General features: G+C 43.9%; 1 protein-coding gene across 1 annotated transcript in view; it reads left to right on the forward strand.

Annotated features, from left to right (window-relative positions):
* Positions 1-232: 232 nt before the first annotated feature.
* slc15a5 (solute carrier family 15 member 5) overlaps positions 233-24725 on the forward strand; it is a 33512-nt gene continuing 9019 nt past the window's right edge. The window contains exons 1-5 of the mRNA XM_078234702.1: positions 233-751; positions 4777-4999; positions 9212-9381; positions 16084-16304; positions 19911-20097. Coding sequence (XP_078090828.1) covers positions 382-751; positions 4777-4999; positions 9212-9381; positions 16084-16304; positions 19911-20097 — 1171 coding nt within the window. The 5' untranslated portion in view covers positions 233-381. The remainder of the gene's footprint in view (positions 752-4776; positions 5000-9211; positions 9382-16083; positions 16305-19910; positions 20098-24725) is intronic.

A 24725-nucleotide genomic window follows, 5' to 3' on the forward strand; every position in this document is an offset into this window, starting at 1 on the left:
GACGCAGATTGTTTGAAATGTTGTTAAATGTTGCAATTCTGAGAGAGAGAAACAGACACCTTTGGATATTAACATCTCAGTCAGTCAGTCTCGTTAAAGAACCCAGTCAGGTAAATCTTTCACCTCTGGTCCTCTTAAATATTTTAGACGGAAATTATTGATTTTAAACGCTGCGATGAAGATCTGAGCCCCTAAAACTCAAATATTGGGACTGCCCCCCCTGTTGGTTATCGATGCATGGAACTTCAAGGTGCGACAGAAAGCTGTGAAATAGTTGTACTTGCATGAGGAATTCGGGAGTGGGTCGGGACAGTCTGCTTAATTGGATAGTGAGAGTTGACAGATGCCTACACAGGCCCTCAGTCGTTCAGGCAGTCCGCAATGGCAAGGGTGGATTTAAAACATCTGCAAGAAACGAGCACTCCTGATCCTGCTAAAAGGAAGAGAAGGGAACCGAGAGGCTTCAATCCGGAGCGGAGTGCAAGGGCACGCCACACCAGGAAGAAAGTGCAGATTGTCATCTGTCTGCTGTCGGTGGAACTCTGCGAACGCTTCACCTACTTCGGCATCGTGTGCAACATGATTCTGTTCTGCACCCTGAAACTGGGCTACGAGAACCACCAGGCTGCCATTGTCAACCTGTGCTTTGTTGGAGCAAGCACCCTGACTCCAGTGTTGGTGGGATGGTTCGCAGAGTCTTGCATGGGGAGGATCAAAGTGGTTTACATCTGTGCACTCCTTCACTTCATAGGTAGGAGTGAGAATTTCCCAATGTTCCACATGCATTTGTTATGGACTCTACCGTTTCCCCTTCCAATCCCATCTGCAGCATGCAATTATAGGGTCGAATAGGGGTTAGAGGACGCTTCAATATGCTTACAGTTATAGTTAATAATTTATGATCTAACATTTATTTCAGCGATGTAGGTGTTGCATACAAGAATCCCTGGTTGTTCTATGAGAAGGTAGACCATAAGAGATAGAAGCAGAATTAGGACATTCAGCCCATCTGGTCTGCTCCACCATCCAATCATGGCGGATATGTTTCTCAATCCCATTCTCCCGCCTTTTCCCCATACCAATCAAGAACCTAGCTATCTCTGTCTTAAATACACTCAATGACCTGGCTTCCTGTGGCAATGAATTCCGCAGATTCACCATCCTCTGGCTGAAGAAATTCCTCTTCATCTCGGTTCTAAAGGGTCATCCCTTTACTCTGAGGTTGTGCCCTCAGATCCTAGACTGTCCGACTAATGGAAACATTTTCCCCACATCCACTCTATCCAGGCCTTTCACTATTCTGTGAGTTTCAATGAGATCCCTCCTCATCCTGCTAAACTCCATTGAGTACAGACCCAGAGTCTTCCAATGCTCCTCATTTGTCAAGCCATTCATTGGTGAGCTGCCTTCTTGAACTGCTGCAGTCCATGTGGTATAGTTGCATCCACAGTGCTGTTGGGGAGGGAGTGCCAGGAATTTGATTCAGCGACAGTGAAGGAACAGCCGACATATTTCCAAGTCAGGACGGTGTGTGACTTGGAGGGGAACGTGAAGGTGATGGTGCTCCCATGCGTTTGCTGCCCTTGTCCTTTTGGGTGATGGTGGTTACACGTTTGTCATGTGGGGGGGTGACCAATATAATTCGAATCTTGTGAGAACCATATTTTAAAACAAGTCAATTAGTTCATGGGCCTCCTGAACACTTTCAGGACTTTGTGTGTGAAGAACAGGTAAAGGTTCCCATTCTGAAAGTATTACAATTATCAGTTCAAACACAAATGCAGAGTTCCACTGTTACCGAGTTCCAGTGACAGACACAGTTGGCAGTATAACTTGCATCTTTCGATTGAGTGTCTCATTGTGCATACTGGTGGCTGTAGAAAAACTTGTACTCTTAGTGCTTTTGAAGAGAATTATGTGGAGTCACTTTCTTTTGCGAGCAAGGCAAGGTGTCAATTCACGACCCCCCACCCTTCCAGCTGGGAGCGATGCCTGAAGGGAGTGTGGGGTGAGAATTAGTCCTATAGCGTTGTAGCACCCTCTCCATACTGTGCTCCCATCAAATACAGCTCACTGCTGGATGTGTGGGATTGAAAAATGTACTCTCTGATTTTCCAATGCAAGTTCTCATATTTTGGAAGGTTAAACTCAACTGTTCTTTATCAATACCATCAAATGCATAGGTATTAATGAAATTAGCATTTAAAAAATATTATCGCTTTGTTTCATTCTGTTCCAGTATCCCTAAAATTACTTCAGAAGTAATTGCTCCTATATAAATATTAAAATAGTGCCAATGGTGGAAATGTACATTTCCATTTGCATCATCTCATCTTCCAAGGGCCCTGTTTGTTAAGGAATCCTACTCGGTCTGAATGGGAACCAGTACAATGAGAGGCAGAAACCGCACAAGCAAGTTGGGAGCATCACTGAAATATTGAGAGTGTCTGCAAAGAGAGTAATGCTTAACAGCCACGCAGCCAGCCCACAGAGTAAGAAATTATACCCAGCTCACAGGCTGAGCTGATCTGGCCATAACTGTCAGTCTTGATAGGAAACCGAGGAGCACAGCTGGGTATAAAGGCAGGTAGAGGCCAAGTGGCCAGAAGGCAACTTAGAAGGTGGTTGAGGAGCTTGATTGCAACTGACCTGCAGCTCCCAGAGCTTGGCAGTGTGTGGACCACAGAAGGCCAAATCAGAAAAATTGACAAAAGTTAACCACAAAGGCCTCAGCTTCCCAGCCTTGACTGGATGACACATTGCGTTCAGATGTGACAATTTTGTTCTGCAGTAAGCAAGTGCGATGCTGGTGCACAATGTAAAAAATAGACGGTTAACATTTTAATACGGAGTCAATTAAAAACATATCTATTAACTATCTGAATTGGGTCAATTTCTGTTTGCTTAAGCACATTGCAATTCTGAAAAGCATTTGTTAACAATTGCAAGTGATATGTGGTTTGGTGATGGTTTTCACACTATATCCAGCTACACTGTGACAGAACCGAGTCTGTACTTTGCATGAGTTTATCGTGTAAACATTATTATCAAGCTTCTTCACTGGGAAAGTATATTTTAAGATGTTTGATTTGATCATGTTTTCTACCTGTCACTGCCTGATGAATGTTCCAGAAGGAACTGTAAATTGTCACGATAATGCTATTTCATTTAACGCCATGATGTTAATGAATACTGCAAGTATAGTTATGCTGTGGGATTTGTTGATTGAAAATCTATTACAAATGCTGTCTTTTTTCTGATGCTGTAATTATGACGGATATGCAGTTACATTTATTTGTATTTATGCAGAAAAAAAATGTACAATTACTTAAATGTTTTAAGTGCGGAATTTCGATTAAGAAAGAAAGAACTCATTTGTGCTCAGATCGTGTCTTTCATATCTTCAGGACATTCCAAAATGCTTCATAGTCAATGAATTATATCTGACGTGTAGTCATTTTGATGTAATTTGGACAAACATGGCTGCCATATTACACACAATACGCTTCCACAAACAGCAGTCGGACAATTGATCTCTGATCCTTCACCAGGAGTCATAACTTACCTTAAATTGGATCTCAGTGCAGATTGCCAGCTGCTGGTACCAGTTACACCACCAGGAGCAGCCTGGACATGTGACCGCATCAAAATTGGGCCCACTTGCAACCACCCTAGGATAGGTTCCTGGGCTGAGGAAATTGGAGGGCAGGGGGGTGGGAAGCGAGGACTTGACAGCGGCGATTGCCAGGTGGTACGGTGGCACAATGGTTAGCACTGCTGCCTCACAGCGCCGGGGACTGGGTTCAACTCCCGGCTTGAGTCACTGTCTGTGCGGAGTTTGCACGTTCTCCCCGTATCTGCATGGGTTTCCTCCAGGTTCCCCCAGTTTCCTCCCACAGTCTGAAAGACATGATGGTTAGCTGCATTGACCATGCTAAATTCTCCCTCAGTGTACCCAAACAGGCGCCAGAGTGTGGCGATGAGGGGATTTTCACAGTGACTTCATTGCAGTGTTAATGTAAGCCTACTTGTGACACTAATAAATAAATAAATAATCCACATGAGGCCACTCTGCTGCTGTGAATCAGAACTTCTTTGAAATCCCTGCTCCTCCAGATTCCACATTAAAGTATTTTTTTCTAAATCAATCTGCTTGTTAGCAGACACTGACTAGGCCTCAACAAACTACCAATTAATACCTGCTCTGTTCACAACTTTCTCCCTAGACAGGCGTTAGCCACTTCATTAACACAGAATAGGGGCCTGTGATCTGGTCTAAGTGACTGCTGGGAAAATGAAGATTTATTGGTTAGCCAAATGCACGCCAAGACCGAGTGGGCTTGACTCGCCATCAATGGGCACAATGCTGTGAAATTTCTCCCCCAATCTGCTTTTGTGATGTTGGTTTATGAGTGTTAGCTAGAACACAAGGAAAATTCTCCCAACTCTCCTTCAAGTTATCACAGGAGATCCTTTCAAGTTAAAATGAAGCCTTGCCAACATGTTCAGGAATGACATGAAGGATCCCATTTATAATACTGAGGAAAAGTAGTGAGGTCACTGCAATGTCCTGACCAACATTCTTTCCTCGATCAACAATACTTTGAGGTTATGGTGGCTTGATTAACACAAATTGGCTGCCATCTTACCCTAAAGACAGTATTTCATGATCTGCAAGTAGTTTGGAATGTTCAGAGGTTGCGTTAAGGTGCCTTATAAATTAAATAAGAGATGGTTATCTTTCTAAAGACCATTTTCTCTGCTTGCTTCCCAAAGGTACTGTTATGCTGCCTGTCGTTGCATTCCCCTTTGAGGATTTCTACATTGATACTCACCATACCATTCATGCTCTTGCCAAAAAGGAGCAGACTCTGCTGTTTTACATTGGCCTCATGTCAGCATCTTTGGGTTCAGGGGGAATCCGGGCCATTGTTTGTCCATTCAGTGCCTATCGCCTCCAAGAGTATGGCCAAGGTCAACTTTTAACTTTCTTCAACTGGTTAGTGCTCTTCCTGAGTGTATTCCCAATCATTATGTCTCTTTTTTCCTGATAAAAGTACAACAATGCAGCTTATTTTTGTGGATGTTATACGCTTCTAAGTTTGCTAGCCTTCTGTGGCTTGTGAAAACAATGCTTTGGTTCTTTTCCCTCCTTCACTTCTGAAGAAGAGTCATATTCAACTTGAAACATTAACTCCATCTCTCTCCTCACAAATACCACCAGACCTGCTGAGTATTTCCAGCACTTTTCTCTTGGACCTCATGTTTTGGTTTTATCTTTCTCAGTGTGCGGAATCATTGTGGGAAAGTTGAAGTTATTTAAGAAAGAAAGATTTGCATTTATATTGCAAGGTTCATGACCTCAGGATGTTCTGAAGCTCTTTACAATCAACGAATTACCTTGAAGTGTAGTCACCATTGTAATGTGGAAAATGCAGTCACCTGTTTGTCTACAGCAAGCTCCTTCCAACAGCAGCGTGATAGTTGCTAGATATTCTGCTTTAGTGATGTTGGTTGAAGAGTGAGTATTGCCCAGGTACGCCTGGAGAAACTCCCCTTCTCTTCCGTAAATAGTATCGTGGGATCTTTTATGCCCATTCAACCCTAAACCTAGGTTTAGGGTTTGATCAGAATGATGGCACCTCTGACAGTGTAACACTCCCTCAGTATGGCACTGGAACGTCAGCCTAAATTTTGTACCCAAGTCAATAAAGTGCAGTTGAAGCCATGATCTTTTGACTCATCCATCTTTTATTTTTACCATGCAGTAGATCAGATAAACACTTCACAAAGCATCAAGTATGAAGTTTTTTGATTTAATTTATTATTGTCACATGTATTAGCATACAATGAAAAGTATTGTTTCTTGCGTGCTATGCAGACAAAGCATACTGGTCATAGAGAAGGAAAGGAGAAGGTGCAGAATATAATGTTACAGTCATAGTTAGGGTGTAGAGGAAGATCAACTTAACATAAGGTAGGTCCATTCAAAATTCTGATGACAGTATGGAAGAAGATGTTCTTGAGTTGGTTGGTATGTGACCTCAGACTTTTGTATCTTTTTCCCGACAGAAGAAGGTGGAAGACAGTATGTCTGGGGTGCGTGGGGTCCTTAGTTATGCTGGCTGCTTTGTTGAGGCAGCGGGAAGTATAGGCAGAGTCAATGGATGGGAAGCTGGCGTGATGGACTGGACTACGTTCACAACCATTTGTAGCTTTTTTGCAGTGCTGGTCAGAGCAGGAGCCCTACCAAGCTGTGATACAACCAGAAAGAATGATTTCTATGGATCATCTATAAAAGTTGGTGAGAGTCGCAGTGGACATGCTGAATTTTCTTAGCCTCCTGAGAAAGTAAACATGTTGGTGGGCTTTCTTAACTATAGCGTCCGCATGAAGGACCAGGAGAGGTTGTTGGTGATCTGGTCACCTAGAAACTTGAAGCTCTCGACCATTTCCACTTCATCCCTGTTGATGTAGACAGGGACATGTCCTCTACTATGCTTCCTGAAGTTGATGACTTTCTCTTTCATTTTGCTGACATTGAGGGAGAGATTATTGTCATCGCACCAGTTTACTAGATTCTTTATCTCTTTCCTGTACTCCATCTCATATTGCCCAGGTACACCTGGAGGAGCTCCCCTTCTCTTCCTTAAATAGTATCGTGAGATCTTTTTATGTCCACTCAACCCTAAACTTAGGTTTAGGGTTTGATCAGAATGATGGCACCTCTGACAGTGTAACACTCCCTCAGTACTGCACTGGAATGTCAGCCTAGATTTTGTGTTCAATCAATGAAGTGCAGTTGAAGACATGATCTTCTGACTCTCCATCTTTATTTTTGCCATGCAGTAGATCATATGGACACTTCACAAAGCATCAGGTATGAGGTTGAAGCCCTAGCAAAGAAGGCTAAAAACTTGGAGACAGTAAACTCTTGCCAACTTTAGACAACAAACGACATCCACATTATATTAGCTCTGACAAAACTCTAAACACAACAAATCATTGCCTAGCATTTATGTTAAATCCCCTGCTACTGCACTGAGCTCCATTCCAACAGAACTACCATGACTGAGCAGGAGATCTCTGAAGGAGCCTCATGCAGAATTTAAAATACTACCCCAGTGTTTAACAATCATTTCCCAAAAATATCAGACAATAATACCTGCAACAGATGGGCCTCAGATTGTGGTAAACTCGCAATCAGCTGACAGGCTGCAAGAGAAAAAGTATTGACTTCACTAAGACATGACTTTAAGAGAAAAATAGCGGCAGCATTAACAAGCTGAGCACCCCAGTTTGGTGTTAGTATATTTCACGGAGAAGCAAATATTGTTTTGTATAAGGAACTGGCCTTTACAGATGTGGGTATTGATCCAAATGAACTGCTTCATGTCATATTTATGCTGCTCTCCAAAGCAAAACATGTCTTCACTATAACAATCCTCTGCTTTCGCTGGAGTGAACCTCAGTAGAACGATCAAAGGAAAGCTCATGCTTATGGTGCTGGTGCTGTAGAGTGTGAAACTGTCACTGGCTTCACTCTTTCTAAGGGAAAGACCATATTGTTCGTGTAGTACAGTTTATTCCTGAAGGTAAGTGTCTCATGTAGAACACATTACTATGTGAGAAATGTTGAATTGCTTGCAATGTTGAATTATTTGTCATTTTTTTGTTACTGCTGCAGCAGGTTGGTAGCTCTTAAAAGGAGAAGCATTTGTTTGCCTGTGTGAGTGTATCTGTGAACATGTGAGTGGAACAATGTATTATAATATAGCTGATCCCCATTGTCACTCACATTTTCCTGTCTTTCTCTCTCTCTTTTCCTATGTATCTCTCTGCTTCTTTTCCATTCTTTATGCTATTACATGCTTCCATTCCATGACTCCCTCATTTCCCTCTCTTCATGGGCTATGCAATATTTTGGGATATTTACCAATATGGATTTCATAGAATTATACAGCACAGGGTAATGTTATGTTCTGTCAAATCCTCTTACGATGGGTTAACTCCCAGAACTACATAAGTCCTCCAGAACTGTGGCTTCTGAGTGAAACACCATGCAGGATAGCTGTCAGACTGTATTCTTTATTTCAGATTGTATTGAGACTGTGATGATACTGTGCCTTTAAGAAAATGTTTTTTTATCTTGTTTCTTGTAAGGGGCATGTTTGAAAGTCAGCTCTCTTTTATATGGTGCCAATTTGTCTGGGCAGCAGGCGGCTCAAGTGTTGAGAACGCAGGATAATGACTGATTTTAGCTAGGGATGTGTTTGTTTAAACATAATTAATGCATTTTTGTTTACTTAGGTTTCCCTTGGGGTTTCAGAGTATGGTTTTAAATAGGTTGATTGACAAGAGACAGAGTCATGTGCTAATGGGAGGAACTAAGCTTGAAGGAAAGACAGTGTTTCTTAGTTCCATTTTTAAAATCAAGAGCAGTTGCTGACTGGACCTGTTTAAAAGAGACCTCTCTCTCTCTCTGAAAAGATTTCTCTCTCTAGAGGTGTTCAGAAAGCTCTAGGACTGTTAACAAGTACAAGCATATAAGTCTGGGTTTTTGCTAACTGATTTTGAAGAAGGGTTTAAGTCTCTAAGAGGAATATTGCTTGAACTGGAACTAATAGAGATAGCTGAGTAGTTAAGTATTGTATCCTGTCGTGTTTAAGATTTGTTCAAATGTTAAATGTTAAGCTGATTAATTTGTTATAGTTAAACCTAATTGTTAAGTAAAATTTGTTTTGATAAAAGCTTCCTAATTTGTCAGTAGAATCGTGCCTTGAGTAAAACATCACATCCCCACATTAATGCCAAAATAGCAAATAGTTGGGGTCTGGTCTAACTTCATAATACACTGGGGATTTTGATCTTGTACCCTAACAAGATGAAGTTGAGGTGGTTGGAGGGGGGCGGGGGGGGGGGGGGGGGGAACAGAGAGACTGGCAGAGTGGTACTGCAACATAAGAGAGAAGGGAACTGGGGGAGCAGACACTGTGGCTGCTATGATTAGGACAAAGAGAGAAGATGGAGAGAGGGCAGAAGAGTGTGATTAGTAGTGGGTGGCTCTAGTACAGCGATGCAATATGAATCAAATGGCCTTCTTCAAAGCAAGCTTCAGTGCTTCATGGCAGAGTAACATCATCGTCATGTGAGTCCACCAAAATCTGCTGTCTTGTTTCCAGCTCCAACTTTTAATCCATCTCCCCAACAGGTTTCACTGGTTTGTGAACTTGAACTCTGCAGTTGTCTTTGTGAGTATCGCCTACATTCAACAATCCATAGCCAAAAACCTGGGCTTCCTCATTCCGTTTGCATCCATACTGATGACCTTGCTAACCATCCACATGGTGCAGAACAGACTTATATACCGACCCAAATCAGGTGAGACAGTAATTCAATGGCAATTGTTAGCAACTGCTTGCCCTCTTTGGCAATACCTTTTCCTGATTGTATTACAACTAAACTTCCTAAGATTGTTTTCAAACTGAAGCAGTTCAGGGAATATTTAATTTTAATTGAATAAATTTCTGATCGGTAACTCTACATTGAACCCAAGTGTTAATCTAGGACCTGAATTTTTAGGATGGCAGGGGCCATTCTACACCCTAAAAAGCATTGATTGGCATAAGGCGGGACCCTCACTCAGAGGAAGTCCAACTTTGGAGAGCTGCCGGCCATTCAGGTTGGTTAGCAGCTCTCCACAAACAGCACTGCAGTGGCCGGAAGAAACACTGCACAAAGCTCCCGGAACCTAAGTCCCAGGAACTGGAGAAAATGGTAAATGGCAGGAGTCCAGGCGGGGAGGGTAGGCAAGGCCTGAAGGATTGTGGGGCGGGGGGGGGGGGGGAGATTGTGAGAGTGGGGACAATCAATGTCTTGGGTGATAGGCTGGCGGGAGAGTTGGGGGGGGGTGCGGGTGGAGTTTTTGCATAAATAGCAGGCTAGTTTTGCTATGACTCATTGTCTTTTGTCTGCTCAAGCAACTCCCAGATGGATTTGATAAAGCTGTGTATCTCTTTGTCTGTCGATATCTTGATGTCTTGTTTGCAGTCATTTTAAGTCCACGTGTTTTGAAACACAGAATTTTAAGTTTGCCCGTATTCCAGCCAGCTTTGTCCATATTCCACATGTTGTTTTCATGTCCATAAAAAAGTGGATTTGCCTCATCTTACAATGCGGACCCAAGTGACCCAAGCTGGGGATTGAACCCAGATCCCTGGTGCTGTGAGGCAGCAGTGCTAACCACTGTGCCACCCCCATTGGGAGGTAGAGATGGTTGTGTATGCCATTTGGCATTTCTACTGCTCCAGAAGCGGATTAACGCAAACAGCATGACAATGATTTTCCAGGACTGGAAGTGATTGTGAATGATTTCTTGGTCTGTGGATGTGGAGATATGATGGAAGAACCCATCGCAGCGCATGACCAGAATCTAGTGAGGCTGCTAGAGAGAATTCATCAGATGATCCTGAAATTGAACAAGGAGAAACTGCACCTGAAGATGACTGAAGATAAGTTCATAGGTCATGTACTGACAGCAATAGGACTTTGGTCTGATTCTGTTGAGGTGTGAGCTGTAGCAGAGATGCAGCAACCAATAGGTATGAAGACGGTGTGACGATTTGTTGGATTTGTAAACTCCTCACCAAGATCTGGTCCAATTTGCATCAGAATGTGAACTTCTACACGAGTTCACTGCAAAGGATGTTCAGTGGTATTGGGACATAGAAGAAGAAGCAACTTTCACCAGCGCTGAGGTACTACGAGGTCAACAATGAAGTCACGATGCCAGCAAAGCCGGACATGAAGCAACCTCATGCAGCAAGAATAACCACTTGTGTTTGCATCCAAAGTGTTAACACAAACTAAACAACGCTATGCACGTATTGAGAAAGAGCGCCTGGCTATTGTCTTGGCTTGTGAGCATTTTTAATGAGGACCTGTTTGGGAGAGGGAAAGTGATGATCGAATCTGACTACAAGCCACTCAAAAAGCTTCTGCTCTGAAGGACATAAAAAGGATGTTACTTAATTTGCAGAGATCTGGTTTCGAAGTGAAGTAGGAGCAAGGGAAGCAGATGTACATCACTGACATGCTGGCAAGAGCTGTCCCCACTGTGAAGGAAGTTGACGATGCTAGCACAGAGTGTGGAATCGTCTGGAGCGAATAAGAAGCAATGACACAACATGCTCTGGAAGTCATCAACCCGGCAGAGACTTTCAGGCAGGCAAGCATCTTGTTCAGATCAAGCAAATTACACAACTAGATGCAACCTTCCAATTGCTGCAGGAAGTAATCATGAAATGATGACCGAAAACCGTCATGTCGAACCTGTTGCTACAGGAGAGCATTGGGCATTGCAGGTTGATCCGGGTGCTCCGGTTTCCTCCCACAGTCTAAAGACGTGCAGGTTAGGTGGATTGGCCATGCTAAATTTGCCCCTTAGTGTCAGGGGGACTAGCTAGAATAAATGCATGGGGTTATGGGCATAGGGCTTGGGTGGGATTCTGGTCGGTGCAGACTCGATGGGCCAAATAGCCTCCTTCTGCACTGTAGGATTCTATGATTCTATGATTCTTTGTAATTGCACATGGAATCTGTACAAAGAAACTAGAGTCACCGTCTCTAAGGAGACGAGGAAAAGCAGTGAGGCCAAAGCGTTGTGCGATTTCAAGAAAGAATTAAGATGTAGCTCTAGAGGCTAAAGGGATCAAGGGATATGGGGGGAAGGCGGGAATCAGGATATTGAATTTGATGATCAGCCATGATCATGAAAAGCGGAACAGGTTCAAAGGGCCGAATGGCCTAATCTATGTTTCTGTGACATCCCAGAAAAGACTAAAAAGAAGAAATAGTTTTTTGTTCATGTGTGATGAATTTCTTTATAGACCACAGATGTAGGGAACTTGTAACTGCAAATTATGGTGCAAAGCTTTTTTTTTAACAAAAAAGTGGAAATGGCTTTCTGCACTGTTGCCTTTTGAGTACTGTGGCTTGCCACAGTAATTTGACCTCTGCGGTCACCTTTGCTGAACAAGGGATTGAGGCAGAGGTCATTCTACCCACCACATGGAGCAGGGTTGTTCACAATTAATTGTAGACAGTGGCAATTAAGGTGAGTTCTGAAACACACTGGTCACAAGATGTAAAATGCTCATGGCTCAGCCATCGTAACTGTGAGCCGTCTGTGACAGTTGTCAAACAGGCGTTTTGAAGATTGAAATTGGTCGTCAACATTTCACCATAACTGATTTAGGTTTGCAAGGTGCTGTCACTAAATGCAGTACAGGGAGCAATTTGATGGTATGTTGATAGTGATTCTTATGGAGTCAGTGCTATTTACAGCTCAGATAATGGATCTGATTTCGAATCGTTTCACTTACAGTGGCACCTATGAGTATCATTGCAAATTGGTATGTAGAAACTGAATTACCCCGGCACAAGGAAATTGTGCTTGACATTTTGGGAGCAGTGAGCTGGAAAAGCCCTGCCGAATGGCAATGCTGACGTTAATGATGTGCTTGCTTTGTTACAGTAGCACTTCTTCAGCAGTGCTGGTATTTGTGCTGTGGTTTTTGGTACCCTGTGCTATTGCAATGAATATGAAACAATAATTCCGAGCATTAGTGCATTTAGCTACATCACAACATGCTGTTACAGGCCAGGGCATGGGTTCTGACCCACGACTCCCTCCTCTCACCTCTCCAGCCCACACTGGTTTCAGTCTGATCCAGGTTACCGGAAAGATGAATAAAGTAAAACAGAAGTAATGGCACAGAGTGAGGAAGAGAGGTCAAAGAGTAGAAAACAATGAGCGAACATGGGAATACCATCACCACCAAGTTCTTTTCCAAGTCACAGCATTCTTGTCTTGGAAATATGTTGCTGTCCTTTCATTATCACTGGGTCAAAATCCTGCAACTCCCTACCCAACAGCACAGGGAAAACCTTCAACTGCCTTAAACTGCTGATCACACAATTTCCCCTCTTGGGTCCTGAGTTAGTTGATGTTGTTAACAGTACTCACTGCGGGTGCTGTTTCCCTCTCTTTCAACTTATCATCACATCTTCCTTCAAAAAACCCTCGACTCCTTCATCCTTTGTAAACTATCACTCATAGCCAACCTGCCTTCCCTTTCAAGTCCTTAAATGTGTCATTAACTCTTAAATCTAAATCTACCTTTCCCAGAACTCCATGCTTGATTCCCTCCAACATATTTTCTTCCCCCTGCCAATGAACATTAGGAGCAGGAGTAGGCCACCTGGCCCCTCGAACCAGCTCCGCCATTCAATAAGATCATGGCCGATCTTTTCATGGACTCAGCTCCACTTACCCGCCCGCTCACCATACTGTTCAAAAATGTATCTATCCTTGCCTTAAAAACATTCAATGAGGTAGCCTCAACTGCTTCACTGGGCAGGGAATTCCACAGATTCACAACCCTTTGGGTGAAGAAGTTCCTAGATTCCACCCCCCCCCCCCCCCCCCCCCCCGCCCCCCCTATTTTGAGGCCAGGTCCCCTAGTTCTAGTTTCACCTGCCAGTGGAAATAACTTCCCTGCTTCTATCTTATCCATTCCCTTCATAATCTTGTATGTTTCTGTAAGATCTCCCCTCATTCTTCTGAATTCCAGTGAGTATAGTCCCAGTCTACTCAGTCTCTCCTCATAAACCAACCCTCTCAACTCCGGAATCAACCTCGTGAATCTCCTCTGCACCCCCTCCAGTGCCAGTATATCCTTTCTCAAGTAAGGAGACCAAAACTAAACACAGTACTCCAGATGTGGCCTCACCAGCACCTTACACAGCTGCAACATAACCTCACTGTTTTTAAACTCCATCCCTCTGGCAATGAAGGACAAAATTCAAAATTGACAAAATTGAGTGAACTCAAGTCATGACCTGGCTACAACTTTTGACAGGATTTATTTTTATTAGCATGGCTGAGGAAGCAGTTATAATTCAGTGTAAAGGTTAACAATCCATTTAACGACTTCTAACTGATGCAGTATGATGCCACCAGGAATGGATCTCTCAGGGCAGGAGCTCTATACATGGGCAATTGTCTGATTCAAATGGCTACAGTCACAGTTTGAGTTGTTCCTCATATTCCATTTGCGGAGAAAGTGGCCATGTCTCCCTGCTCCCGTTCTCAAGTGGTTGAGAGTTGTCCATATTTTCTGTGGAAAGTTGAAACCGAGGACTTCACCACTTAGGTCACACAGTTGATCACACCATTCTCGTCCAACGCCTCTCCACTGTTGTCTTGTTGGATGGGGCTACTCTCACCTGGTCCTACTTTTATCAATCAATTCATAGCCAGCGAATCAGTTACAATGCCTTCTCTTCCCCCTCTCATTGAGTTACTTCCGCTGTCCCTCCAGGGTCTATCCTTGGCCTCTCCCAAACTCTCATCTGCTACAGCTCACCCCTTGGTGACATTGGCTGGAAGTTTCCGACCGTTCATGCCAGCGGGATTTTCCCATCCCGCTGCAGTGAACGGAGATTTGGCTTGCCGCGTAATTCTCCCACTTTGCTGCAGCGGGAACATGGTGTGAGCAGGTGGTAAAATCGCACCCATTATCCTACGATGCAGCATCAGTTTTCACATGTACGCTGTTAACGTCCTGCTTACCCAACTCCTCTACTGTCTAAGTATCAGACTCCTTCTCTCACATTTTAGTACAGTATGAGTAGAAACTTCCTCCAAATAAATATTTGGAAGACCAAAGTCAACTCCATTCCCAAGCTCCCAACTCCATTTCAGTTCCTGATAGATGTCTGATACAATACACAACCTTGGTGTCAGAACTGTCTCTGAATGAGTTTCTGATCACCAATCTGCTCCAACACTTTTTCCACCCCTGGAACTTTATCAAACTCCACAGCTGCCTCAGCACAGTTGCTGCTTGTCACTGGGCTGTCATTATACTTTTCTTGTTGTATTTAAAACTATTGTTTCCCTCATGTAATCAGACAATATCACAGAGTGGTTTCAAGATGATTTATTGACAAACTGCAGAGCTACAGGACTCTGACTAAGTCATTCAGACCAGTCAGAGTGCAGAACTCAGAAATGCACAAAAAATTATAGTTTCAAATTTGATTACAAGTAATTAGAATATACCAATAAAAGTATAGGAGAAATCTCTATCCACTCACAGTTATTGATTAAGATTACATCATGGATACATAAGGGTATAGTGTCCAATTATAACTTGTGCATGTTATATCACCAAGCAATGATAGCTCTATATCTGACCAGTGGTATATCAACCTCCATTTGCATTGTTATTGGTTCTAATGGACAAACATGAGCTGCAGCTGTACATTGTTCAATTGAATGGTCCATGACTCTAATCTGGGTCTGCTTTAATCAAGACCTATGTTTTTCACATATTTTTCCATGTGTGACTGAGATGCAGCTTACATGATTTTTAAATGTGTGTGATTATTAACCCTTTCACTGCTTAAACCCATATCCCTGCCTTTGCTACATCTAGACTTGACTATCCCAATGCTGTCTAGTCACACTTCCATCTTCCACCCTCCATAACCTCAAACTCCAATGTTTGTGTCCTCATCCACCCATCCCCCTTGTGCTAGTTGACCCACACTCACTCCAGGTCCGGCAGCACCTCAACTTGAAATTCTCATCCTTGTCTTCAAATCCATCCATTAATAAAACTTTCAGTTGTATCAAAAAACTTCCCGCCCACCGTTACTTTCTCAATACCTTTCTTTATTCTTTCATGGGATGTGAGTCTCAACGGCAAGACCAGCATTTGCTGTCCAGCACTAATTTCCCTTGAACTGAGTGGCTTGCTGAGCTATTTCAGTGGGCAGTTAAGAATCATCCACATTGCCGTGGGTCTACAGTCTCATGTAGACCAGATGAGAGAAAGATAGGCCCTTCCCGTCACTTGAGGATCTGCATTGAGAGGACTAAATCACAACACTTGTTCTATAGTGAGCCAAAACTTCATTCCAAAAGTCTTACACAGTGTCAGAGAATACCAGATATAACCTGTTAGGTGTCATAGCAATCCTTGACCTATCTTTACTTTAACTTTCTATTTCCAGGTAGCTCCCTGATGACAGTTTTTGGCGTTTTACTGAACGGTCTGAAGATGTGTTGTATGAGATACCGTCACATCAGTGGAGATGTGGGCAGCTGGTTGGACCGGGCTAAGGAGAACTACGGTGGCTGGTATAGCGAAGCCCACGTGGACAATGTCAAATGCCTTGTCAGATTAATTCCACTATTTGCCTTTCAGATTCTATACAGATTCTGCATACTCCAGGTTAGCCTCTTCAGTGGGTTGCAGCAGTGGGTGTATTTAAACAAGCTGAGTGAATCCTTCAAGGGGAATCTTCAAGCAGCAAATGTTAAGGTTAAAAATGTACAAATTCTCAGAAGGTAAAGAGGATCTCTTCAACGATCCTCTCAATTTAATAAGGTTCCATTCTGGTATTTTCTACCACTTGAAGTGGTTACCAAGTATTACTCATCAAGCAACTCTGCCATTTGCTTGTGATCCAGTATGGTCTCACCTCCAACTGCCTTTAGCAGCACGGTGGCACAGTGGTTAGCACTGCTGCCTCACAGCACCAGGGACCCGGGTTCAATTCCCAGCTTGGGTCAGTCTCTGTGCAGAATCTGCATGTTCTCCCCGTGTCTGCATGGGTTTGCTCTGGTTTCCTCCCACAGTCCGAAAGACGTGAAGGTTAGGTGCATTGGCCATACTAAATTCTCCCTCAGTGTACCCGAACAGGTGCCGTACTGTGGCGACTCGGGGATTTTCACAGTAACTTAACTGCAGTGTTAATGTAAGCCTACTTGTGACACTAATAAATAAATTTTGAACATTTCCCTTTACCAATATCTTTCTCATTCAGAGAAATTCAAAGCAAAATGAAGGAAAGGGGCAAAGGAGAAAACTTAGGGTGAATAATACAAAATAAAACGTAGCAAGATACCGAAAATAGAGAGGCGAATCAAAAACATTCAGGGACAGAGTTTGAGGAAAGAATGCCAGGGAACATAAAAGGGGAAAGGGAAGGAACTTATAAATAAATAAAGGAATAGTTAAAGAAAGGCGACGAAAGGAACACCTGAGATAACAAATCAGGGCATTGTCTCAATTTTCACAGATGAATGATGGTAGGAATGGAACAGTACAAGATTAGAAAGTTAATAGGTAAGGAGTAAAAGTTAAAAGTGAAAAGGCACCGGCCCTGAGGATATTTGTCTCTCAATGCTGAAGGAAGTCGTAGAAGCAGAGGATTTGACCAGACAGTATTTGAAACATCCTTAGATACAGAAGTTGTGTCAGAGAACAGGCCAGTGTAACACTTCAAGATAGAGAATAAGAGGATAATCAAGTTGGCCTCAGCCAGGTAGCCTACCATCAGCAGTAGCCTGACTGCATAATACAAAACAAAGAAATATAAAAACCTAGGAAGATATGGGTTAATTAAAGACAACGACATTGACATGTAAAAGTTAAATCGGATAGAACAAACATTGCAACTTTTGGAAATAATGGATAGTATACATAAAGGAAGTGCAACATTTGTAGATAAATTTTCGAAAGGTGTTTAAGAAGGTTTAAAGTGAATGTAGCAGTATGGCTAAGAGGTTGGGTAAAGAATGTTTTGTTAGATTGACAAATGTAATTTGGGGCAAAGTTGAGAAGTTAACGTTCTCTGTCAATATGTTACGTAAATGATCTGGATTTGAATATAGCAACTCAGTGTCGATTTTTTAGATAACACAAAAATAACATAGATCACAATAGGCAGGTTAGATCATTCAATGGATGTCAAGTGAACTTTATGTGGAGGACATGGTGGCACAATGGTTAGCACTGCTACCTCACAGCGCCAGGGACCCGGGTTCAATTCCTGGCTTTGGTCACTGTCTGTGTGGAATTTGCACAGTCCAAAGATGTGCAGATTAGGTTGATTGGCCATGGTAAATTGCCAGTGTCAGGGGGATTAGCAGGGTAAATACATGGGGTTATGTGGATAGGGCCTGGGTGGGATTGTGATAGGTGCAGACTTGATGGGCCAAATGGCCTCCTTCTGTACTGTAGGGATTCTATGATTCTGTGACATGAAGCATAAGACTTGTTAGTAGACGCTAAATGGCAAACCATTAAAGTAAGTGAAAGAGCAGAAAGATTTATGGATTTAGATCCAGACATTTTTAAAAGATGAGGACGAGTTGTCTGAATGTATGCAGCTCCAACAATACTCAAGAAACTTGGTACCATCCAGGGCAAAGCAGCCCACTTCACTTCACTGGCACCACCTTAAACACTCATTCCCTCCTCCACCAACACAGAGTGGCAGCAGTGTGTCCCATCTACAAGATGCAATGCAGTAACTCATCAAGGCTTCTTCAACAGTACCTTCCAAACCCAGGACCGCTAATATGTACAAGAACAAAGGCAGCAGATGCATGGGAACAATGCCAACTGCAAATTCCTCTCGAAGGCACACACCATCCTGGCTCGGAAATAGATGGCCATTCCTTCACTGTCACTGGGTCAAATTTCCTGGCACTCCCTCCCTATCAACACTGTGGGTGGATGTTGTGACACATTGCTGCCTTCTAAAGGGCAATTGGGGATAGGCAATAAGTGCTGACCTTGCCAGTGATGCTCACACTTAAAATTTCATAGCTTATGGCTAGTTCAGAGCTTTATAAATCAGAGTACAAAAAGCAAAGAAATAGTGTTGTACAAATCATAGTTTAGTGCCCAGAATATAAATCTAGTTTTAGATGCCTTAATTTAGGAAATATGTCAAGGCCATGAAGGGCAGTGGCACAGTGGTTAGCACTGCCCCCTCACAGCTCCAGAGACCCAAGGTTCAATTCCAGTCTCGGGTAACTGTGTGGAGTTTGCACGTTCTCCCCGTGTCTGTGTGGGTTTCCTCCGGGTGCTCTGGTTTCCTCCCACAGTCCAGAAATGTGCAGCTTGGGCAGATTGGCCATGCTAAATTGCCCAAAGATGTGTCGGTTAGATGGATTAGCCATAGGAAATGTGGAGGGTTATGAGGATAGGGTGGGGCAGAGGGCCTGGTAAGATATTCTGTCAGGGAATCGGTGCAGACTCAATGGGTCGAAGGGCCTCTTCTGCACGGTAGGGATGCTAAGAGGGTGTGGAAGAAAATCACGAAGATCATTCTAGGGAAAGAGCAGAGAAGGTTAACAAGAAACCTGAGAGGGGCATTCAGAATTAAGAGAGGTTTGAATAAAGTAAATAGGAACAAATAATTTCCATTGTTTAGTGAATGAGTAACATGGACAATACAGATTTATCATCACCAAAAAAGGAAGGGAGATATTTGGAGAATGTTTTTACTCAAAGGATTGTTAGGACCTGGAATATTCCCATCAGAAACAGTGACGGAAGCAGAATCCGTAATACCCTTTAAAAGGGAAGAGGAGAAATACTTGAAAACACAAAAAAAGTCAAGGATATTGGAGAAGGGCTGGGAATGAAATTTATTCGCTAGCTCTTTCAGAGAACTGGCACTGTCGTAATTGACTGAATAATTTCCTTCTGTGCTGTAAAATTCTCAACTTCTCTTAACAGCTTGTGGTGCTCCTATTTAATACTAGTCTGCCAATTTCCCATTTTTATATGTAGGCCGGAATTCTCTGATATCGTTAAAGAGAACGGAGAATTTGGCGCCCAGCCAAATTTCCATTCATTGCAGCGGGACTGGAGAATCCCAGCCGCGGGCGAGGTCAGAGACTTCCAACCATAATTTAAACACGGGAAATATTTGAGGTGAATTGTTACGTGTTAAATGCTACTTAGAAACCTGTGTTTACATTGGCTATGTGTTCCAATATTTGTCAAAGTCACTGCTAACGTTATCGTTTATAAACGCAGGTCCCGTCGACGTATTTCATACAAACAATGCACTCCAATCTGAATCTGAGGGGATTTCTCCTTCCAATAGCAGCAATGAATGTCATAGGTCTCGTTCCTGTATTGCTGCTCGCACCTTTACTGGAGTATGTTGGAGCTTGCTTACTCTGCACTCACCGAGACCCATTATCACCAGTGGCACAGATGGGTAGGTGTTGGGTAGTCAGCACATTACGAACATTGCCTCACTGTTGACATTTTTCACTGTAGGCTGTTTTTCTCACCTGGGCTGACGACTTTCTGCACTAGAGAAAGAACTCATCACAACCTCAAAATGTCACAACAGCTTTAGCCATGCAGGTGACAGAAACTCTGACTTTTATTTTACTCATTTGTGGGACATGGGCGTCGCTGGCTGGGCCAGCATTTATTGCCCATCCCTAGTTGCCCTTGAACTGGGTGGCTTGCCCCATTTCAGAGGGCAGTTGAGAGTCAACCACATTGCTGTGGCTCTGGAGTCGCATATAGGCCAGACCAAGTAAGGACAACAGATTTCCTTTCCTGAAGGACATTAGTGAACCAGATGGGTTTTTCCAACAATCGACAATGGTTTCATGGTCATCAATAGCTTCTTAATTCCAGATAATGAATTCAAATTCCACCATCTGTTGTGGCGGGATTTGAAACCAGGTCCCCAGAATTTTAGCTGAGTTTCTGGATTGATAGCCTAGCGATAATACCTCCCCATCGCCTCCCCACAGATGCTGCCAGGCCTGCTGAGTATTTCCAGCTTTTATTGTGGAACCTTTACAGGCTTTGGGGGTATGTGGAGTGGCAAAATTGCAGAAAATGACATGGGGGGGGTTCTGGGATCTCGATGTGAGCCAACCAATTTTTGGCTGTCCCGGGATGGGTTGGGAATGTAGCAGGGGACCTCTGTTGATACGGAGGAAGCCAATTGACGCAGGAAATTAGGAGTGAGCTTGTGTATGGGTTCCCTCTTTCCCAAAGGCACAGGAATTCCGTGCTGTGTCAGCAGGCCAGCCAGCAGGAGAAGGTAATTGCACAGTGGGGCAAGCGTTTCTCAGTGAAACTGACAAGCTCCGGCCTTGGCCAGGTAAGAGGCTGCTGTGCAAAGCACTCATACAGGGCAATCACTGTTTGTTAACCTCTTGGAAGTCACTTCGCTTGTCCAGCGGTGAGGGAGAGGGTTTGCCACTGCCATTCGCAGGGCAGCTGCACTAGCTCCCTTTTCCAATGACTCATGCCCCTCCACAGGGCAAATAGGGTGGACAATTGAAGAAGTCAAGACCCTGAATACGGGACCGACATGCAGAGAATCCGTTCTCTCGACACGCCTGAGCACCAGGATCTCAGGAGGCTCAGGTTCTCACTGCAGGTCACGGCTGACGTCTGCTGGAACCAGACCTTCTTCCCAGTGGGAGCAGGCAGGTGCACACTTCCAGTGGTCGATAAGGTCCCTGTCACTGGAGACGCATCCCTCACCTCGCTCTGCCCTCTCCTCTGCTGCAAGGAGAGAAGAGGTACGAGTGCTGACAATGGCTAGCGCGCAGAGGAGGCAAGGACACTGCCGGGTGACTGTGAGGTCTGGGCATCAGAGGGCAATAAATAGGCTGAAGATGAGTATAAGTGTTGGGGATATGAGAGAGAGGAACAACTGGAGCTGCTATTAGTGTTACAAGTAGGCTTACATTAATGCTGCAATGAAATTACTGTGAAATTCCCCTAGTCGTCACACTCATGCACCTGTTCGGGTACACTGAGGGAGAATTTAGCACGGCCAATGCATCTAACCAACACATTTTTTGGACTTTGGGAGGAAACTGGAGATGGAGGAAACCCCCGCAGACACGGGGAGAACGTGTTCTGAGACATGCTGTGCAGGAGAATTTGGGGAAATTCACAGTGTGAGGATTGGTACCTGTTTTAGGCTGCACACTTTTCCTGCCCACCTTAGAACCTGCATCCTCTTGATGCGCCGTCTAGTGGTTGGAGGAAGCACTCTGCTGTTGTTGACCTCTTTGGCTACTTGGATCCACTTCCTTCCTTCGTTGGGAAAGTTCCCTTCACTGCAGCCCCTCAGGTCTATCAGCTGGAGTCCTGGGCTAAGAGTGGGAGACCCCAGCGGACAGTATTTCCAGGTCACCTCTCCACTGTGTGTGCTGTAGCCTCAAAGATCAAAGTGCGGCTAAGCTTCTCTGAGACATATTGCGGTGCCTTTAGACAGAAGCGCTGCCTCCGAAAGAGGGCTGCAAAAGCCCCCACACCCTCACCAACTCGGTTCATGTGAAACATCAATGAGCTACTGAAGAGCTGGTCAGATTTGCAGAGCTGTATCCAAGCAACAGCATAAGGGGAGAAAATGGGAGCGTTGGAAGAACGGAGAAACTTTATTCATGGGGCTGGACTTCCTGAATTTTGCAGGAGGTAACCTCTCCTACCTGTTGCACAGATCAGAAAATGAGCAATTATGAGCATTTAGTGGTGGCACAATGGTTGGCATTTCTGCCTCACAGCGCCAGGGACTCAGGTTCGATTCCTGGCTTGGATGACTCTGGGAGGTCTGCATGTTCTCCCCGTGTCTGCATGGGTTTTCTCCGGGTGCTCCAATTTCTGCCCTCAGTCTGAAAGATGTGCTGGCTAGGTGCATTGGCCGTGCTAAATTCTCCCTCGGTGTACCCGAACAGGCACCGGAGTGTGGTGACTGGAGGGATTTTCACAGTAACTTCATTGCAGTGTTAATGTAAGCCTACTTGTGACACTAATAAAATAATAATAAATAATTTCTCATTGTGTTTAGTTGGAGTGCAAGGCTTTGTGCCATTAATGAGTCTTTGGAAAACCAATTCTGAATATTGTTGATATTAGTAATACTATGTATAATAATATACAAATACTTGATCTTACCACTGTGTACTAAATTTCAGCAACATCTTCTGGTTCCTTCAGATCAGGTTTTAGTGAAAGTAATGGCTAACTACTCCAAAAGAGAAAATACTGGAAAAGCTCAGCAGGTCTGGCAGCTTCTGTAAGGAGAGAAAAGAGCTGACATTTCGAGTTCAGATGACCCTTTATCAAAGCTGATGATAGAGCTTTGACAAAAGGCCATCTGGACTCAAGACCTCAGCTCTTTTTCCTCCTTTTGAGATGCTGCCAGACCTGCTGAGATTTTCCAGCATTTTCTCTTTTGTTTTCAGATTCCAGCATCCGCAATAATTTGCTTTTATGGCTAACTACTCAAGGGATAATGCACCATATTATGTTCTTATTCTGCTGAAGATTAATATCTACATATCTCATGGGTAATGAGCATCAATATTAAGCTGTCACATCAGCCCTTGAATAACTTATTTATTCCACAGCCTGGCTGTTGATAATGATTTATTCATTTTGTTTGCTTTATGTATTAGCAGTTCCTGCAAATAATGTTTTGCCCTGAACTGACGTATTTGGGAAAGATGACTGGAATAACAAACTGTGCCTAGTCAGATAAATTCCTTGTCCAATTTTGAGGAGGTGTGTTGAGCAGATGATTTTCCATGTGGTTAGTGCAAAACCACACAGTAGAACTTTCCAAAACCTCCCATAAAAATGTCTTGCAGACAATTTGCGGAGACCAGGGAATTCAGGGTAAAGCATCGGGGTGGATAAAGAGCTGACTGAGAGAAAGGAGGTGGTGGGTAATGTTCTCTCAAATTTCTCTTTCCATATTTGCCACTGTGCACCGTCCCTTTAAGATTGTTGGATTTGCGCATGTCTTAAAGGGACGCCTGCGCAGTAAGTTCTGAACTGTTGGGTGGCCATGCATACATGTCACTCAGAGGGAGCATTGGTGGCAATTACTTGTTAGAGGAGTGACTGAGGGGAGGTTCTGTGTGGGGTGTCATAGATTTCAGCACTGGTGCCTGCCACTGTTTCTAGGGCTGGATTTTATGTGGTGACATGTGCTGTCCCCCTGTCCCACGTCCCCTCCCAACCCATGCTAAAATGTCAGGATGTGGGACAAGGGATAGCGGGAAACCTGCCGACAATCCTGATGGCTGCCCCACAGCATTGGGACAAAAATGGAAAATGCTGGAAAATCTCAGCATGTCTGACAGCCTCTGTGGGGAGAGAATAGAGTAAGAAGTTTAACAACACCAGGTTAAAGTCCAACAGGTTTATTTGGTAGCAAAAGCCACACAAGCTTTCGGAGCTCCAAGCCCCTTCTTCAGGACTCACCTGAAGAAGGGGCTTGGAGCTCCGAAAGCTTGTGTGGCTTTTGCTACCAAATAAACCTGTTGGACTTTAACCTGGTGTTGTTAAACTTCTTACTGTGTTTACCCCAGTCCAACGCCGGCATCTCCACATGGAGAGAATAGAGCCAACATTTCAAGTCTAGATGACCCTTTGTCAGAGCTGGGAGTTGCGCTAATCGATGTAAGGTGAGATTGCCATCCTTATCATGGAAGCATATCTCACCTTAGAGACATGTAGGACAATCCAACTGGCCAGCACCCCTCTAAACTCAACAGCGCCAGCGGGAGCCCTGGCCACTGCTGGGATTACAGGCAGTCCCCAATATTGAGGAGCCTGGGCTGACAGGTAAGCCTGGTGTTGGGAGTCACGAAGGGGGGGGGCGAGGGGGGAATGAAGCGACTGGGTTTAGGTGGCCAGAGAGGAGGGTAAAGGGGAAACGATGATCTCCTTTAAAAAAAAAACATGGCACTAGACATTGAGATTGGCCAATGCCATGATTAAATTTATCATCATTGCATCGGTTTGAGGCCTTCGAGGAGGTTTCAAAAATGAAACAGTTTAGGTGCAAGGATACTG

Source organism: Mustelus asterias, chromosome 19, assembly GCF_964213995.1.
Source record: "Mustelus asterias chromosome 19, sMusAst1.hap1.1, whole genome shotgun sequence".
NCBI lineage: Eukaryota > Metazoa > Chordata > Chondrichthyes > Carcharhiniformes > Triakidae > Mustelus > Mustelus asterias.